Source organism: Rhinatrema bivittatum, chromosome 10 (genome assembly GCF_901001135.1).
Source record: "Rhinatrema bivittatum chromosome 10, aRhiBiv1.1, whole genome shotgun sequence".
In the NCBI taxonomy this organism is placed as follows: domain Eukaryota; kingdom Metazoa; phylum Chordata; class Amphibia; order Gymnophiona; family Rhinatrematidae; genus Rhinatrema; species Rhinatrema bivittatum.
Window position 1 is genome coordinate 54,463,343 of NC_042624.1, and position 19,836 is coordinate 54,483,178.

The 19,836-nt window shown below is 47.1% G+C and overlaps 1 protein-coding gene across 6 annotated transcripts in view; it reads right to left on the minus strand.

Moving 5' to 3' along the window:
• CLCC1 (chloride channel CLIC like 1) overlaps window positions 1-19,836 on the minus strand; it is a 71,320-nt gene that overhangs the window by 6,946 nt on the left and 44,538 nt on the right. For 5 of the 6 annotated variants that reach the window (XM_029617997.1, XM_029617996.1, XM_029617995.1 and 2 more), the window contains exons 8-10: window positions 8,853-8,953; window positions 8,618-8,764; window positions 36-350 (exon numbers count right to left, since the gene is read on the minus strand). In XM_029617997.1, coding sequence (XP_029473857.1) covers window positions 36-350; window positions 8,618-8,764; window positions 8,853-8,953 — 563 coding nt within the window. Of the gene's footprint in view, window positions 1-31; window positions 351-8,617; window positions 8,765-8,852; window positions 8,954-19,836 lie in introns of all 6 variants that reach the window. The other variant, XM_029618000.1, reaches the window with a different exon arrangement.

Here is a 19,836-nt window from a genome sequence, read left to right on the forward strand (position 1 = left end):
TGGCTGGGCTATAGTAGCTATAATTCTGTACCTACACTGGGCAAGGCATGGAGCTGCTCTGTGCTTGCAGCTTGATCTGGTGAATCTATTGCATCGGCTGCCCGCACAACTTCAGGATTCATTCCACTTAAATGAGGTCTTGAAGCAGCTCTGCCATCATCCTCCTGCTGCAAGCGACATGCATGACTTCGGGCACAGCCAACTGCATCACCTGCTCCTCCACCACATGGTTCATATGCTATGCGTGCAGGCATCTTGTCATCCTGGCGGATCTGACCGCGGGGGTCTCTTTCAGGTCCAGGCAAACGCCTTAATGTGCCAACCGACTTTCCCGCACCATAGCAGAAACCCTGTTAAAACAAAGATTCTTTCAGCATGGGTCAGAAATACATCTGAAATTAGCAGTAAGCTTGTCTATGAGTCAATCTCCAATTGCTTGCAAAAATAATTAGCTAGTTGACAACAAATGTTTAATCAGAATATTGTTGGAGATAAAGTGATGAATTTGCTAAAATTATGCACTTTATTAACAATCAAAAGATTTTTTAAAATATTTTATCTTTTATAAAAAATTATTAAATTTTTTGTAATGAAGGGAAGACCTCAGTATTGGCACAAAATCTGATGATTTTTTTGAAGCAGGAAAAACCTCATTTGTTGTAACGGTGATGTAAACCGACATGAAAAAGCAAGAGAAACTTATCTCATAACTTGAAATTTTTTTTTCTGTTCCTGGATGCTTGCTTATAGCAACCAAAATTTTTTGGTAGACTGCCACCAACGTTTCGCTTCAAACGCTGCTTCAGGGCGGGCTGAAACGGAAAGTCCATAGAGTAACCAGCCCACCTTGAAGCAGCGTTTGAAGTGAAATGTTGACAACGTTGGCAGCGGTCTACCAAAAAATGTTTGGTTATAAGCAAGCATCCAGAACAGAAAAAAAAGAATTTCAAGTTATGAGATAAGTTTCTCTTGCTTTTTCATGTCAGGTTACATCACTGTTACAACAAATGAGGTTTTTCCCGCTTGAAAATTAAAGATAAAATGGGCTAATAAGAAGCAATACTGGTAGCCACCAGATAACAGATTTTGGAGTTGAATGTGACTTTGTGAGAATTAACTCATTGCAAATAGCAAGTTACAATTGAATTGCTTCGCACTTTTATTCTCAATGTTTTTTAAGAGCGCTGGTTTTTGAAAAAAAATTCACGTTATATAAATAACTCACTTGCTCTTCGACAACCATTTACTATTTTCTAACAGAATCTACTTTCTAACAGAACATTTTACTTTAAGAAAGGGATGAGACCAGTGATTGTAACAATTGGCTGGTAAATTTCTGAATCAGATTTTATTTAACATTTTTTAAATACCTATACCTATAGACCTCACTATTGGCACAAATGTGCCAATAGTGAGGTCTTCCCTTCATTACAAAAAAATTTAATAATTTTTTTATAAAAAAAGATTATAAAAAAAAATCTTTTGATTGTTAATAAAGTGCATAATTTTAGCAAATTCATCACATTATCTCCAACAATATTCTGATTAAACATTCGTTGTCAACTAGTTAATTATTTTTGTAAGCTTGTCTATGGCCTACGTGAGCAGTCCATTAGCCACACAATTTGATCTCACTGTTTAGTTGTGAAGGCTCAAGTTTCAACAAGTGGCTTGTGGGCTACAGCCCCTTCCCTTGCACACAGGTAGTGAGGACAGGTGTTTTGTTTTGGTTTTTTTTAAATAAATTCCTCTCCCCAGCCCCACATACGCTACTGTCCTGGCACAGCAACTCGAGGTCAAAGCAGCTTGTGAAAGTTAAAATAAATTGAATATTTTCAGTTAAGCAATGCAAGTCTACTCAGTGAAAAAAATGACAGATGCGATTTACTGAGACATCTGATGAAGTCACCTTCTCCTCGAAAGCTTATGCCTCAATAACTCCTAATCTATAAGATGCCACCAGCCTTTTTTGCTGCTATAGACTAACACAGCTACTCCTCTGGAAGTTCTCTCACTGTTTCTAAAATGTTATGAGCACCATCTTCACAGCACTTCTGCAGGAAGAGTAAAGCAATATTGCTTACCTTGTAATAGGTGTTATCCCAGGACAGCAGGATGTAGTCCTCACATATGGGTGACATCAGTAATGGAGCCCTATGTACGGAAAACTTCTGTAAAAGTTTCTATGAAACTTTTGACTGGCACCAGAGTGCCTACTGAGCATGCCCAGCATGCCATGATATTCCCTGCCACAGGGGTCTCCCTTTAGTCTTTGTTTGTAGCAAATAGCGTTAGCCAAAAATAACATAATAAAACGTATCGGACCCAACTCCGCGGGGTGGCGGGTGGGTTTCGTGAGGACTACATCCTGCTGTCCTGGGATAACACCTATTACAAGGTAAGCAATATTGCTTTATCCCAGGACAAGCAGGATGCTAGTCCTCACATATGGGTGATTAGCAAGCTAGAGGCTGATTCATTTTGTGCTGAAATGACCGTAAGGTATTGTTATTGAAATGAATCAGTCGAAATCACAGCAGGTTGGATGTAGAAGGAGTTGGGATTAAACTGGAAACAAGTTCTTTAAGACGGATTGTCCATATGCTGAATCTTGTCTTCCCTCTTTGTCTAGACAGTAGTGAGCTGCAAAGGTGTGAAGAGAACTCCATGTTGCTGCTTTACAAATGTCCAGAATAGGTACAGAGCGAAGGTGTGCTACTGAAGTTGACATTGCTCTGACTGAATGTGCTTTTACTCGCCCTTGGAGAGTAAGGCCTGCTTTTTCATAACAAAATTGTATGCAATCTGCTAGCCAGTTTGACAGAGTATGCTTACCCACTGCCTTACCTGGTTTGTTTGGATCATAGGACACAAACAGTTGATTTGATTTTCTTTGGGCTGCAGTGCGGTTTAAATAGAAAGATAACGCACGTTTACAGTCCAAAGTGTGTAAGGCTCTCTCTCCCTGGTGAGAGTGAGGCCTAGGAAAGAATGTAGGTAAAACTATGGTTTGGTTCAAATGAAATTCCGTGACAACCTTAGGAAGGAATTTTGGATGTGTACGGAGGACTACTCTGTCATGAAGGAACTTCGTGAAGGGTTCGTAAGTTACTAGTGCTTGTAGTTCACTGACCCTTCTAGCTGATGTAATGGCTATGAGAAATACCGTTTTCCAAGTAAGGAATTTAAGGTCACAGGTATTTATGGGTTCAAATGGAGAACGCATAAGCTTGGTTAAAACTACGTTCAGGTCCCATTGAATGCTTGGGGAATGAACTGGAGGTTTAATGTGAGTTAGGCCTCTCATGAATTTACTGACGAGAGGCTGTGTGGAGAGAGGCGCATCTCCTAGCTTGTTATGATAAGCTGAGATTGCACTTAAGTGTACCCTTACAGATGACGTCTTAAGACCAGAGTCTGAGAGATGGTAAAGGTAATCTAGTAGCGAGGTAGTGGGGCAAGTGAAAGGATCTAAACCTTTCTGAGTGCACCATAAAGTAAACCTTTTCCATTTGTATGAATAATTCTTTCTAGTGGACGGTTTACGTGCAGCTATTAGTACCTGAGATATATTGGTTGAAAGGTTGAATGGTTGCAAGATCAAGCTTTCAACATCCATGCTGTCAGGGACAGGGATTGGAGGTTGGGATGGCGCAACTGTCCCTGTTCCTGAGTTATGAGAGTGGGAGCTACTCCCAGGCGAATTGGATCCCTGACTGAGAGATCTAGCAGTGTGGGGAACCATACTTGTCGAGGCCAATATGGGGCTATGAGTATCATGGACCCCTTGTCCTGTTGTAGCTTCACTAGTGTTTTGGTTATGAGCGGTATTGGTGGATACGCGTATAACAGGCCTAAGTTCCAATGGCGGGCAAACGCGTCCTTTGGTAAGCTGTTCTGCTGGAAGAGGAGAGAGCAGTAATTGTTCACTTTGTAGTTCAGATGTGACGCAAAGAGATCTATTGTTGGTTGACCCCAGCGTTGAAATATCTTGGTTGCTATCGCTGGATCGAGGGACCACTCGTGTGGTTGGAAGTGACGGCTGAGGCGATCCGCTACTGTGTTGTGGATGCCTGCTAGGTAGGTGGCCCGTAGTAGAATTGAGTGTGCTAGGGCCCAGTCCCATATTTGAGCTGCTTCCTGACAAAGGAGGTACGAGCCCGTACCACCCTGCTTGTTGATGTACCACATGGCTACTGTGTTGTCCGTTTGGATCAGAACAGTCTTGTGTGAAAGGCAGTCCTTGAATGCATATAGAGCATAGCGTATAGCTCGAAGCTCCAGGAAATTTATCTGAAAGGAGGCTTCTTGATTTGTCCACTTGCCCTGTGTTTTCAGATGAGCAATGTGCGTTCCCCATCCCAAGGTGGACGCATCTGTAGTTAAAGTCACTTGTGGAACTGGTTGCTGGAAAGGTAGGCCTTTGAGCAAGTTGATTGGTGATGTCCACCAGAGAAGGGAAGACTTCAGCTCTGGTGTTATCTGGATGTGAGTGGACAGTGGCTGAATGGCTTGAATCCATTGAGATTTCAGTGTCCATTGCATTAGTCGCATGGTCAATCTGGCCATGGGAGTGACGTGAACTGTTGAGGCCATGTGTCCGAGTAGGATGAGGCACTGATGAGCTGTGACTGTATGTTGATTGCGAATAGAATGTACTAGGAGAACGAGCGATTGAGCCCGGTCTTTCGGAAGAAAGGCCTTTGCTGTGATGGTGTTGAGATCTGCACCTATGAACTGCAACTGGTGAGATGGTGTGAGATGGGATTTGTCGTAATTGATGAGAAATCCCAAGGAGTGAAGCAATCTTATTGTGAGATGGAGAGAAGTGACAGCTCCGCTCTGTGTATGACTTTTGATGAGCCAATCGTCCAAGTAGGGGAACACATGCACCTGTTGCTTGTGAAGATGTGCCACCGCTACTGCTAGACATTTTGTGAATACTCGAGGTGCTGATGCAAGGCCGAATGGTAGCACCCTGTATTGGAAGTGTTGACCTTGTACCAGAAATCGCAGGTACTGTCGATGAGGTGGAAAAATGGGAATGTGAGCGTAAGCGTCTTGAAGATCCAGAGAGCAGAGCCAATCTCCTTTTTGAAGAAGAGGTAGCATGGTGCCTAAGGACACCATCCTGAATTTTTCCTTCTTTAAAAATTTGTTGAGATTTCTGAGGTCCAGGATAGGACGTAGACCCCCGGTTTTCTTTGGAATGAGGAAATATCGGGAGTAGAATCCTCTGCCCCACTGAGGCCTGGGAACTCTTTCGATGGCCCTGGCAGTCAGGAGGGTGGATAATTCTGCTTGCAGGATTGTGTAATGATGAGACACTGTCCAAGACGGAATAGGGGGATTGTGTCTTGGCACAGTGAGGAAGTCCAAGTGGTACCCTTGAGATATGATTGAGAGTACCCATTGGTCTGTAGTGATGGAGGTCCAAGTTTGAAGATGGTGAGCAACTCGGCCTCCGACAGGTACTTGTGGATAAGGATTTTGGGAATGACTCATGCCCTCTGGTTGTACTTCAAAATCCGGAAGTGGACGCCGCAGGCGGAGGTTGTTGAGGCCTAGCAGGTCTTTGGCGAGGCTGAGACCGTTGAGCAGGTCTTTGTTGTCTGGGCCTGGCTACTGGTGGATAATACCGCCTAGGGCGGTAATATGGCTTTCTTTGTTCCCTTCTTGGAGGCCTCCTTGAAGGTTGATGTACCTCTTGTGGCAGCTGAGAAAGCTGTTTGAGGGTTTCTGTGTGGTCTTTGATGGTGGCCACCGCCTCCTTGACCTTATCGCCAAAGAGGTTCTCACCTAAGCAAGGCAGGTCCGCCAAGCGCTCCTGTACCTCTGGTCTCAGCTCTGAAGATTTGAGCCAGGCCCATCTTCTAGCTGTTATTCCGGATGCAGACAATCTGGATGCTGTTTCAAATGAATCATACGTGGCTCGAACCTCGTGTTTTCCTGCCTCTAGGCCTTTATGTACGAGGTTTTGAAATCCTTCCTGAAGATGGTCAGGTAACTGATGAGACAGGGATTCAACTTGTTTCCATAGGTCACGCTGGTATTGATTCATGAAAAGCTGGTATGAATTTATCCTAGATACCAGCATAGCAGCTTGGAAGATCTTCCGGCCAAGATTGTCCAAGAACCTATTATCCTTTCCAGGAGGTATAGAGGCGTGTTGCTTTAATCTTTTGGCTTTCTTTTGAGCCGACTCAACCACCACTGATTGGTGTGGTAGTTGAGTTTTTTGGAACCCTGGGATGGGTTGTACTAGATAAGTGGCATCCGCCCGCTTATTAACAGCTGCCACCGAACCAGGGTGTTCCCATATCCTGTACATAAGTTCTTGTAATACTTCATGAACAGGAATAGCAAGAATTTCCTTGGGAGGATCCACGAATTGAAGCACCTCCAAGGTTTTTTGCCTGCTGTCTACTTCAGAAATGAGAGAGAAAGGAATTGTTTGAGACATTTCTTTAATAAAGTTGGAGAAAGACAGATCCTCCGGTGGTGACTTTCTTCTATCTTCTGGCGGAGAAGGCTCAGAAAGGAGGTCTTCATCCGAGGAGAATTCTTGGTCACTATCATCCAGAGGGTGCTCCAACGGCCTAGTAGGCTTAGCTGGCATTTCGGATAGTGGAGTCTGAGGTCTAAGGGGTGGCGTGACACCCGAGGGACCTGGTAATGGCTCTTGATTCTCATCTACATCTATAGGTTGTGGTAAAGATGAGAAGCAATGGATCAGTGAGTCCAGCTTGTCCATTAATGGTTGAAAAATGGATTCTTGAGAAGGCATCGACGGTGCCATCGGGGTCGATGGCCATGGTGGAATCGATGGTAACCGGGGAATCGGTAGTGCTGGAACCGGTGATTGCGGCCTAGGTAGAACCGGTGATGGAATCGGTGCCATCGAGGAGAGCGGTGATTTCCTTGGCATCGGTCGTGAAGGAATCGGTGATGGGACCGGAGATCCTCCTATGACCGGTGTCGATGGCAGAACCGGAGTGGCAGGCCGTGGCATCGCCTCGATAAAGACATCCTTAACCGCTTGACGTATGTAACTGTCAAGTTCCGCCCGCATGGATGATGTGAACAGAGCACCCATGGGGGGAGGCGGTGGCGGCGATAGCAGTACAACCTCAGAGCCCTGAGGAGGTACGATTCCTTCCGCCGGAATCGGCGAGGGTTGGCCAGCTGGTGGCTCAGAAGCCTTACTTTGGAGCCGGGCTTTCTTAATCGGTGTCCCGTCCTCCGCCGATGGCTCGCCGGGTATCGAAGCGGTGGTTGCTGTGTGCGGCCTGTGATGCCGATGGCGATGTTTATCTTTTTCGCGCCCTTTTTCGCTGCTCGATGTGGATGCTCTGGACGATGGAGAGGGGGAGGAAAAGGGAGCGTCTCCCGACTCACCTGAGTGACGTTTCTTCAATACTACTTTCCTAATCGACCCAGCCGGAGACGATTGTGTGGAAGTAGACGGAGCAGTAATCAGCTGTATCTTGAATAGTTGCTCCATTTTGTCCATCCATAGACGTCGACCTTTCGAGGTCATCGTAGCGCATAAGGGACAATTTTTTACATCATGACCTTCACCAAGGCAAAGTACACAGTCTTGGTGAGGGTCTGTGATAGACATATTTCTCGCGCATTTCGGACATTTTTTAAAACCTGTAGCCATTTTGTGGCCGGACAGCCGTCGACGGCCTAGGACTCAGGTAAAATTGTTTTTAATCAAAAAACGGAACGGAATCGCGAGAACGGTAAAAACTCACCGCGATGACTAAACTAAGGGAGACCCTTTGCGGTTGAAGTTTTTGAAGCTTTCCGTAAGGAAAAATATGTGGAGAATCCCACAGGACTCCTGATAACCGCGAGGCTAACTGCTTCGCGGAAAAAAGAAGACTAAAGGGAGACCCCTGTGGCAGGGAATATCATGGCATGCTGGGCATGCTCAGTAGGCACTCTGGTGCCAGTCAAAAGTTTCATAGAAACTTTTACAGAAGTTTTCCGTACATAGGGCTCCATTACTGATGTCACCCATATGTGAGGACTAGCATCCTGCTTGTCCTGGGATAATGTTCATTTCAGGGTCCTGGACAAAATTCAGACTTATATAACCTTCCTATATTCTCTCTGGGCAATTAAACCCAATTTGGAACAACATTTTATTTGGCCAGGCTCAATTCAGGGGAGAAGATATCCCCAAAAACACTAAAGCTGTACCTTTTATGGATGTGTCTTGTCTGAACACTAATCTTATAGTGCTCTAGAATTACTTTCCTACCTAGGGGACATTTGTCAAAATTGTGCAAGCAGATGTAAAGTTCATGGGTACTTTTATCTGCAGATTTTGCACCAATAATCTAAGAGAAAAGTATGTGCATACTATAGTTTGAAAAGTACCCACGGTGAAAGTACTCATAGAAATATGCACCTGTTTTTTCCTGTAGATATTTGTGCATCCCCGACTCAACCCTCCCCCAGAGACATGTCCAAAAATATGGCTCAAAAAAGCAGACACATTGTTCCGTATTCAGGGTGAGCAATTTTTAAAAGAGCTCTTTTACTAAGGAAAATGGCTTTTCAAAATTGCTGTCTCATCAGTAACACAAAAAGGGTTTCTACCAACCAGTACGGCCAGTGCCATGAGGATCAGCACTGGAATCTGCAGTAACATTGGTATCTCGTTCAGAAGTCCTTTGATAAACTCCCCGATTCCTTGTCCCACATGCTTCAAGGGCTCCGTTACAAAATGAGTATAGGTGAGAACCAGTGCCTGAAACAAAAAATACATGAGTGGGCAGCACTGATTTTTTCAGATTAAAGCGGAAGATACCAACTGCTTGTCAGGTATAAACACATACCTTAGTCGGAGGAACCATCAGAATAGGATTAACTAATAGAGTCTTGTAGTACTGCTCACAGGGGTCATCATCCTGAAACGTCCATGAAGATTTAAACCATCCTACAATTAAAAGGACAAGGAAGGAAGGGGTTACAGTGAAAAAAAAAAATAAAATCAAACTCTACAAGTCTAAAGAAATTGTAAAAAAGCTCAAATTTAATTATACAATCAACTTTTCTTTAAAAGAAGAAATGAAGGAGATGTGTGAATATTATGAGGCGGCCTGGTTTCCTTTTTCGGCTAGTAATCATAACCATATGCAATGGCAAAGCAGCTTTCAAATGCCTAGTTAACCAATGGCAGAATAGCTTTCAAAAGGTTTAGGGATACCACAATATGCTCTGAACTCTCTGAGATTTCTACTGAACTGAGCTGGCTGGTTTCCCTGTAAGAAAAAGGAACTACAAATGGAGACGAAAAGTAAGAGTTGGGGGGATCCCCTGGATGCCCCAGTGTCTGACAAAACTATGAATACAATTGGAGGAATGGATTAAAAAAATAAAAACATATGGAGGAGAAAAGTAGGAGGAGACAAACGGGAGATGGTAAGAGGGAGGGGAAATAGGAGGGCCCGGGCTTACTGGCCCGAGCCCGCCCCCATAACGGACGCGCCACCCTCGCAGGGCGGCGGTCCGCGGTAAGGAAGGACAAGGGGCGGAAGGTGCAGGATAGGACGTCATCGGAAGGCGCCCGCGACGCCGACTGAGGACGCACCAGACCCCTCAAAAAGGTCGAGAGGGGCAACAGCCGCCCCTTTTCAGCCATTCCGCGAGGAGAAACGAGTCGCGAGGCGAAGCGAGCAGCCGATCGGAAGGAGGAGAGCAGCCGATCGGGGGAAAAACGTTGGGCAGACAGCGGCGCAGGTCGAACAGACCGGGAGCAAGTAGGCAAAAAAAAAAAAAAGAGAAAAGGCCGCCCCACGGCGGCCCCCCCCCCCCCCCCGGGCCGCCGCCGCCGCCTCGCCTGTCGCCGCCACCGACGGCCCCCGCCGCGCCCCCGCCCCGAAGGCCACCGCCGTGCTCGCCCGCCGCCGCCCCCTGCCGGCCGCCGCCGCAATCGCCGGCGGCCACACCGCACTCGCCCAGCTTTCCCCACATGGGAACATACGCAGCGACGGGGCCACCCGGCGGAGGATCCCTGGACAGCCCCCCCCCCCCCCCCCGGAACACACCCGAGTGCCGCACCAATGAGAGCCCCGGGGCACGAGCCCGCGCCGCGGCAATACAAACCCCCTTTTTTTGCACAATAACGGGCAGGGCGCAGTGGGGCCAGAGCACAGGGAGACGGATCACCCCTCGGACACGCGGACATCCCTCGACGTCGGCGAACCCCGTGGGGGTGGAGGTGGAGGCAGGTGGGGGCCCGGGGGCCCCCCCCCCCCACGTGGGTCCCAGGTGGCTGACGGAGGGCGGAGCAGGCCGCAAGGGACGCGGGGAATTTTGCGGGGGACTTTTAAGCGGGAGGCGTTGAAACTTGGAGGTGGCAGGCAGGAAGGCAGTTTTGTCTCCGTAGAGTGAAGGGCATGAGTTTGAATCCCACGGAGGGAGGTAGAAAGTCGGTCTTAGTTTAAAAAATTCGGGCTTCCCGGCAGAGCCATCGGTCCGCCCGACTTTCTAGGGTTTCCAAAAAAAAAAAAAAAATTTTGGAATTGGAAAATCGTGTATGGAGGAAGGCGAATTATACAATCGTTTATAGACTGATGGGAATGGTTGGGGAATGTGATGGAGGACAGGTCGGCGATGGCACAGCGTTGCGAGCGCGGGGGGCTGGGCAGCCCGTAAATAGATGTGGGTGGGCAGAAGGTCTGGGTGTCCGGCGTCACTCAGGGAAGGAGGTCGGAGCCGGCGATGGTTGGGTCTTTGCGAGGCCCGGATCGCGCCACCAGCTCGGGGGGCTCGGTTCCCAGTAGGGCAGCCCCAACACGGGGGGAGGTAGCCACCCCAGCACGGGGGGTGCTATTGGGACGTAATAAGAAAAGGCATGCACGGGATGGATACGGTTCGCACAGGACTCACGTATTTGTGTGTTGTTGTAGGCAAATGGGCTCAGAGGCAATTAAAAAAAAAAAAAAAAAAAAAATCCTGAATAAGAGCAAAATGCAGGGGAGTGTGTCATTATAGACAGAACAAGTCGTCATTTCAATGCTAACTAGCTATCGCATTTATTATAGTATTTCCGTAGGATCAGCATGCCAGCACGCAAAGCCTCACGCGTTACAAGGATGGGCAAGAAGGCGGGTCAAACCCAAAGAATCACAAGATCCAAGGCATTAGCAGAAGGCAGTAAAAAAGGAAGAGCGAACCTCGACCCACCACCGAGGCAGAGAGCTCGCGGCGGGAGGAGGACAAGAGAAGGGCGAGGAGGAGCCCGTAAGGTCGGCTCCAGGGCTCTAAGCAGCGAAACAGTCGAGCCAAACGTCGAAATACCAGAAGCCCCAGGAGACGGAACGGATGCGGGAACAGAGCAGAACAAAACGAGAGATGTCCCCGGCGACGAGCCGAACATGCCGAGCAATCCACCGACGAGAATGCAGCGGGTCAGAGAACATTCACCGCTTTACGACGCGTGGCAGTACGATTCAGGACACGCGGGGTACCAAGTCAGAGATTACCAGACGCGAAACAGCTTCGAGCGCGAATACCAAGCACGCGATCCGTGGCAACATCATGGTACCACAAGATGGCTTCAGAGAGAAAATCCAAACTGGAACAACGGAGAAAGGAGCGGCAGATTCGAAGAGCTACGAGTACACCCTTACGCGAACTCGTCCAGGAGGCCACAGGACGGTCGGCATCAAGTAAGGCAGCACGAGTATCATCAGCACCCAGCAGATGGAGATTGGATCGAACCAACTAGGAGACCCGCGCGGAGTCTAGACGGAGAAGGAGGATCATGGCCTCCACAACGATACATGCAACCAGCAGTCAACAATGACAGAGGAACGAGTCAAGGTCAAAGCGCAACAACAAGAAGAGAGCAGGACAGGTACATCCTAGACACAAGGCAAGCCACCAAGGAAGGGGCAACTTCATCAGGAGAACAAAGAGGGCCGACGGCTGACGAACTCGAGGAGGAGGAGGAACAGCCATCGACAAGTTATGCTGCACACCAAATTACAAGTGGACATCAGACGGCGGGTGAGTGTTCGGAAAAAGACACCGACCAGGGGATCAGGGTACTACAGCATAGTTCAGGGCACTCGGGGAGGCATGATAACTCAGGGCGGGAAAAAAAGAAGCAGAAAACAAAGCGCAGGCGCAGAGAGAGCACCAGCTCGAGTAGCTCATCCAGTTCCTCTAGTTCGTCCTCAGATTCCGACAGCGATCAACAAGGACACAAGAGAGCTGGGGAAAAAGAGGCAAGAGGCCCACCGGCACTCACTACCTTTTCGGAACTGTGGGAAGAAGTACCCAAGCGCTTAAGAAAGAAGATTCAAAAAAAGAAATACATCGACATCTTTACTATACTGCTCGGAAGACGGAAAAACGAGGGGCGGAAGAAGTCCACAGAAGAAAGGCACCACAAAGAGAGAGAGAGAAAAATACCGAAGACCATAGTTAATTGGATAACAGCATTCTTATACATGGCCAGCGTGATCGGGAGGAAGGACCACTCACAATACGGACCGATGTTGGCCTATGCAGTCAACATCATGAGATCATATCAACAACACGGGGGCTGGTCGTGGTTGAATTATGACGAGCAGTTCCGAGACAAAATGGAAGAGAACCGTCATATGACTTGGGGAACACAGGACGTTAGCCTGTGGATACAACATATGACCTGCAAAACCGTGGAGACAGGGACGAAAGCGAGGAATACCAGAAGATCATCTCCTTACAGATACCCGTCAAAACAGACACCAGCGCACGACAACAGCTGCTGGCGATACAACAAAGCAACATGTACATTTCAAGACTGTAAATTTAAACATGTTTGCACCATTTGCGCAGCACCACACCCAATGTCAAAATGTAACAAAAAGACATTGCCAGGGAGTAAGGCTAATCCCTGAGAGGAGCCAATTCGAAAAGGCACCGTCACCAATAAAATTGAGAGCTCTGAAACCATGGATCGACCTATACCCGAACAAGGACAAAGCAAGCAAGATTTGGAATGGGTTCAAAGACGGGTTCGTCATCCCTTTCCAGGGACAAATTCAAGGAACAACAATCAACAACTCCCCCTCGGCATTCAAACACGAGGATATCGCCCGCCGGAAGCTGCAAACAGAATTAGAATTGGGAAGGATAGCGGGCCCATTCGCGCAACAGCCATTCCAACCGATGTTCATATCACCGCTAGCGGTAATCCCAAAAAAAGAGAAAGGAAAGTTTCGGCTCATATTAAATCTGTCGTCCCTGCCAGGCAAATCCGTAAACGACCATCTACTCCGAGAGGATTGTTCAGTGCAATATGCATCTTTCGATACTGCATTGGCATTGCTTCGGTCCTGTGGAAGAGGGGCCTTGATGGCGAAAGCAGACGTGGAATCCGCTTTTAGGCTGCTCCCAGTGCACCCTGACAGCTTCCCACTACTAGGATTCACATTTAACAATCAATTCTTCTTCGACAAATGCATGCCCATGGGATGTTCCATTTCATGCGCGTACTTTGAGCTGTTCAGCTCCTTCTTGCATTGGGTGGTAGCTAAGAAAGCTGAATCCCACAATATTACCCATTACTTAGATGACTTTCTATTCGTGGGTCCCAAAGATTCCAACGCATGCGCCAGACTACTAGCTGACTTCCAGACGGTGGCAGACGATTTGGGAGTACCCCTAGCCAGCAACAAGACGGAAGGTCCAGTATCAACAATATCGTTCTTGGGGATCGAGTTGGATTCCGTGCGAATGACAGCAAGATTACCGGAAGAAAAAGTAGCCAAACTGCGCAAAATGATTCAACAAACGGGCACAGCAAAGAAAATCACGCTACAAGCGGCACAAAGCATTTTAGGAACCCTCAACTTCGCGTGCCGTGTGATACCCATGGGCAGAGCATTCATGAGAAGGTTGGCAACTGCAACGGTTGGGCTAAAGAGGCCGCATCATTACCTACGCATATCGAAAGAGATTAGGGAGGACTTTAGGATATGGAACGAGTTCCTAGTCAAATTCAACGGAGTTTCAGTCATCCAAGACCCCCCCCTATCCAACCAAGAGCTGAATATACAAACCGACGCATCAGGCGGATGGGGATTCGGCGCATTATGCCAAGGAGCCTGGTGCGCCGAACCTTGGCCAGAGGAATGGAAAGAGAAGGGATTGACAAAAAATATCACCTTCTTAGAACTGTTCCCAATATGGGTCACATTGGTACTATGGAGCAACAAACTCAGGAACCGACACATAATATTCTGGTGTGACAACCAGGCAGTCGTCCACGTGCTGAACGCGCAATCCGCAAAATGCCAGAGAGTAATTAACTTACTGAGAGAGATAGTGCTGGAGGCGCTGCGCAACAATATAACTTTAAAGGCTAGACACGTCCCAGGAGCGTTAAATGGCGCGGCTGATGCGTTATCGCGCGCTAAATGGCATCTGTTTCGCAAACAGGTTCCGACGGCAGACGAGACAGCAACAACAATGCCACATCGATTATGGCGAATTGGTCTTCAATAACAAGAGACCTACTCCAGAGATCAGTAGCACCGACCACATGGACCTCATACCGACGCAGTTTCGATGAAGTCTCCATTTTCCTCGGAAAGATAGGATGGACACAGGGACCAGTAACCGAAGAGCTATTAATCAAGTTCATCATAGCAGCAAAAGAGAGCGGAATGTCCAGGAACGCCGTGATCAAGCGCCTTGCGGGAGCAGCATTCTTCCTTAAAGCATTCGGATGGGGCGACCCAACAAAATCGTTCTTAGTAAAGAAGTTGCTTGCAGGATGGGCAAGGAAAATAGGCCCAAAAAGGGACGACAGGCATCCCATTACGCACCACAGGTTGCAGGAGTTATGGGCAGTACTGGAAGAAATCTGCAAATCGGCATTCGAGACCAAGCTATTCAGGCTCGCCTTTTCGTTAGCATTCTACGGAGCCTTCCGAGTCAGCGAATTGGTGGCACGTAATAAAAAAGACGAAGGAGAGAACGGGCTGCTGATAAAAAACGTGCAGTGCACAGCTGAGATCCTCCGGATAACCATAATCAGATCCAAGACCGATCAACAAGGAAAAGGCTCCACCCTACGGCTCAACCCAGTGACGGGGTGTAACACCTGCCCAATCCTTAATGCCAGAGAATATTTAGATATACGTCCAGTGGGCAGAAAACACTTGCTGATACACCAAGACGGCTCCCCGCTGACAAAATTCCAGCTGATAGCCGTACTGAAAGCAGCCGCTAACAAATTAAAATGGGACATTAACAAATTCAGTTCGCACTCATTCCGAATAGGCGCAGCGACAAGTGCAGCGCAAGCCGGATTGGACAAGGACACTATAAAAAGGATCGGGAGATGGAGATCAAATGCAGTCGATACATACGTTCGGCTGGACAGGGCGGCTAATAATCAACCTAACCAAACCTGTTAATTCTATTTTCCAGAGCAACAGAGGGCGCAGCGGACAGCCTGGATCATTGGCCACTCATACGTAAGATGGGCGGCCAAGAGAGCGAAGGGACGACCTTATGGACAGCACCTGGGCCTGGCTCCTCAGGGGTGGAGCGTGTCATGGATAGGAAAACCAGGCATGCGATGGAAGCAATTATTGCCCCTATTGCGGCGCCTGAGGGAATCCAAGGCGGCTCCAGAAGTGATAATAGTACACCTGGGGGGCAACGACTTGAATGCATTGACTTGCAAAAGACTAATACAATTAGTAAAGGACGATTTAAAAACAATTTCAGGGTTATACCCAAAGGCAGCGGTGATCTGGTCAGAAATCATCCCAAGGCCCAAGTGGACAGACTCCAAGTTATGGAACAGAGGTAGAAAGAAAGTGAATAGACAGCTGGAGAGGTGGGCAGGAAAAAGCGGGACTCAGCAGATCAGACACCAGTGGGCAGAAGACAAGTGTCCGGGACTGTTCAGGGAGGACGGGGTACACTTGTCGGACATTGGGTATGATATATTCAATAATGCGTTACAGGACGCCATCGAAGCTAGATATACAAGGAAGCAAAAGGCCGCAGCTAGTTAAGTTAGTGGGGGGACGCGAGGCAAGGGGTTACCTACCTCGCGCCTTGGCGGTTACCCGGGTCGGTCAAACATGGAGTAAGGGATGCCGGCGGCATCACCAGACGGAGTAGGAGCCGTCAGCGCCATGGGAGGCGCTGCTAAGGCGGGGCGCGACGAAAAGCGCCAAGGGCGGGACCCCCGCCAGGGTGAGGTCACGCGGCGGGGGATCCTGGCTACAGGACGCCTGGCTTGGTTACGGCAGGCGGTCAGGGCAGCGCATCGGCTCGGGTATACCAGAAAGATATTATATATGTTGTTAAATAATAAAAGCTGCGGCCTTTTTTCACACCAAACAACAGTTGTCAAGAGTTTGATGTTACATTGAGTTATCACGAGGGAAAACAAAGGGGAAAAGGGGGGTCGAGAAAAGCGGACGCCACACACGGAGAGTAAGTGGTGGCTGCGTACGTTAAGGGTTTGTCTGGCTTAGTTGGGTAATCTTTGGAGTTTAAATATCTTGCCTTTCTGAACAGAGATGTTTTAACCAGGTAACTTGTTATCTAGCTAAAAACAACTTAAAGCCTGATTTAAGGCTTTTCTCCCATTCTGTGTCTATGGCAAAAATGCTTAGTAAAGAGAGCCCTTAGCCAGATATTTAAATTGAAAAAAAAAAAAAAAAAAGGAGGCAGGGCAGAGACATTGAGGGCATGGCTTAAATTTACCTGGCTAGCACTGATATTCGGTGTTATTCAGGTACAGTTATCCAGCTAACTAGGGTCAGAAAAATAGCAGGCCTAAGGTTAGCCAGATAGCCAATTAAAAAAAAAATGTCCTAGTATGCTAGAGGTGCTGAGCCCCAAATCCCTACCCCTAAAAGTGGTTCCCTGGGCTGAATTCTAAGTGTGACAAAGCTCCCAGCACATCAGTATCTATTCTCCCCGGGAGAAAAGACCAGTGATTAGTCCGTTCGCTGGCCAATACTTTAAGATAGGGGATTAGGCAGATAGCGGAAAAAAATTTGGCCCTTGCTTCGCATGCTAGGTTTTTTTCCCCTTCAATATTCAAAAGAAATGCATGTGAGAATGAGAACCTGACTGTGTTTGAGGGAAGAAGATGGAGAGAAAAGAAATAGAAAAAAAAAGACAATATAAAAGGAATTGGCAAAAAAAAAATAAGAAAGGGGAGGTGGAACAAAAAAAGCCTGTGACCAACCGATTAGAAAACTAAAATCAGGCAGCAAAGGTAAAAAAAATAAATATTTAAAAAAAAAAAAAAAATTTACTTTTTAGCGATTGGCACATGTAATATTTGGGAATGTGCAAGAGTAGCACTTTCTCTATGCGGATCTCACAATGTACGAGATCAGCATGGAGGAAGTGGAAGCCCATGGGGCCTGCACAGAGGAGGCAGCAGAATGGCCTTCAGTGCAGCTATCGGCGCCTCCCCAATAGCCATGTGGCAGCAGTGACAGTGGCAGCAGAGGAATGAGAGAGGTTCCGAGTTTGTTGGAGAAGGTACAGAGAAAGGCAACCAAAATGATAAAGGGGATGGAACAGCTCCCCTATGAGGAAAGACTGAAGAGGTTAGGGCTGTTCAGCTTGGAGAAGAGATGGCTGAGGGGGGATATGATAGAGGTCTTTAAGATCATGAGAGGTCTTGAACGAGTAGATGTGACTCAGTTATTTACACTTTCAAATAATAGAAGGACTAGGGGGCATTCCATGAAGTTAGCAAGTAGCACATTTAAGACTAATTGGAGAAAATTCTTTCACTCAACACACGATAAGCTCTGGAATTTGTTGCCAGAGGATGTGGTTAGTGCAGTTAGCGTAGCTGGGTTCAAAAAAGGTTTGGATAAGTTCTTGGAGGAGAAGTCCATTAACTGCTATTAATCAATTTTACTTAGGGAATAGCCACTGCTATTAATTGCATCAGTAGCATGGGATCTTCTTAGTGTTTGGGTAATTGCCAGGTTCTTGTGGCCTGGTTTTGGCCTCTGTTGGAAACGGGATGCTGGGCTTAGACGACCCTTGGTCTGACCCAGCATGGCAATTTCTTATGTTCTTAAAGGGGGGGGGGGGTCTGCCTTTAGTGTGTGTATGTGTATGAATGCATGGGTGCCTGCCTGGGGGTCAGAGTGAGTGTGTGTATGTGAGTGAGTGTGAGAATGACTGGGAGCTTGCCTGGGTGTGTGTTTTTGTGTATGTGAGGGAGCCAGTGAGTGTGAGAGCATGAGTGTGTATGAGAAAATCCAGAGGAGTAAGAGTTTGGGTGTGTGGGTGTGTGTGTGTGTGTGAGTGTGGGGGGGGGTATTTGGAGGGGGAGAGAGTGTCTTAGAACCTGAGAGTGTGTCAGTGTCTGTGAGAGGTTGTGGTGGATATAAGAGCATGAAAGTGTATGTATGTGACAGTGTGTGAAAGAGAATGGACATGTGAGTATGTGTGAGAGAGAGGATAACCTAATCCTCAACAATATCAGAGTGACTGGAAATCAAGAGCTCCCACAGAAGGGGACAGCAGGGGTTTTTTAAAATCCTTATTAGTTTTAATTATTGGGTGTTATTTGATATATGTGCTGTTTTGAAATATTTTATTGGTGTTTGGGAAATTATAAAAAATGTATATGATTTTAATTAATAGAAATTCTATTTATCAGTAGTTTTAAAATATTCTTTTATTATGGTTTTACTATTACAACTGATGCTTATGTTTCTTGATTTTATTTGTTTTATGAGGATGGTGGGTTCTGTTTTTCCATTGTTAATACACAGAGTCTGGCTTCTTGGGGTTTCCATTTCAGTTTTTTTCTAATTTGTGCTCCTTTATTTTGTATTCTGTATTTGGTGAGGGTCTGTCTCTGCTCTGTGCGTGTGACCATGATGAGAGATTCTGCTAGCATGTAGTGTCTGTATAGGGATCTATAGCAATCAGGTTTGTTTTGTTTCCTCAGTAGGTGGTGTATTGGTATTCTAGGACCCAGTGTAATATTTACCCTTGCTTTTTCACAGGTAGGGTTATTGTTTGAGTCCTTGGTGTTATTACTGTTATGTTACGATGGGATTGCAGTATAGATTTTGAGTGTCTTTTTTCGCAGGGTTTGTGTTAGTTCACAATGTGTCTGGCAGTAGAAGGTGTTTGTGCTGCTGTTACTGTGAGGTGACACCAGAATTTGAAAATATCTTTTAGTAAGATGAGCTGTAAGGGAAACCTCCAAGCTCCATTGTTTGGGGGAATTTCAGTGGATGCACAGAGTTACAGAACTGGAGGTGCAGGATTTATATTGACATTCTGTCCCTTCCTATATATTCCAGACTTCACTTTCATAGCCACATAGAATTAGTTGAATGAGGCTATCAAATAATTTTATAGTGTGAAACTGGCCAGCTTTTTAAAATTATGCAGAATACTTTTTTTTAAACCAGTTTTAAAGCAGGATCCATGCTATAGAGGTGGGTGTGATGAAGAAATGTCATTTTGGCTCCCCCCCAACAATTCTTCTGTCTAGAGATGCCACTGATTTTCTGTGACCTTAAGCATTAGTACAAGAAGGATTAAGGGGGGGGGGGGGGAAACGCTGGAGAGGAACACAAATGCATTAACCCCCGGGCGCCGGAGACCCTTGGTGCGCCACTGGGTGCATATGGGGCCGCAAGCGGCGGCAAAGAGGAGTGGAGATCTGGCGGGCCGCGAGCAGTGCCCAACCTGCTCGCGACCCAGAAAACCCACAGTCGGTGGGTGTGATCAAGAACGATGTAGGAGTCGGGACAGAGACCGGGGGCGCAAGGGAGAAGGCTTTCCTAGGGCGCCTAATCCCCT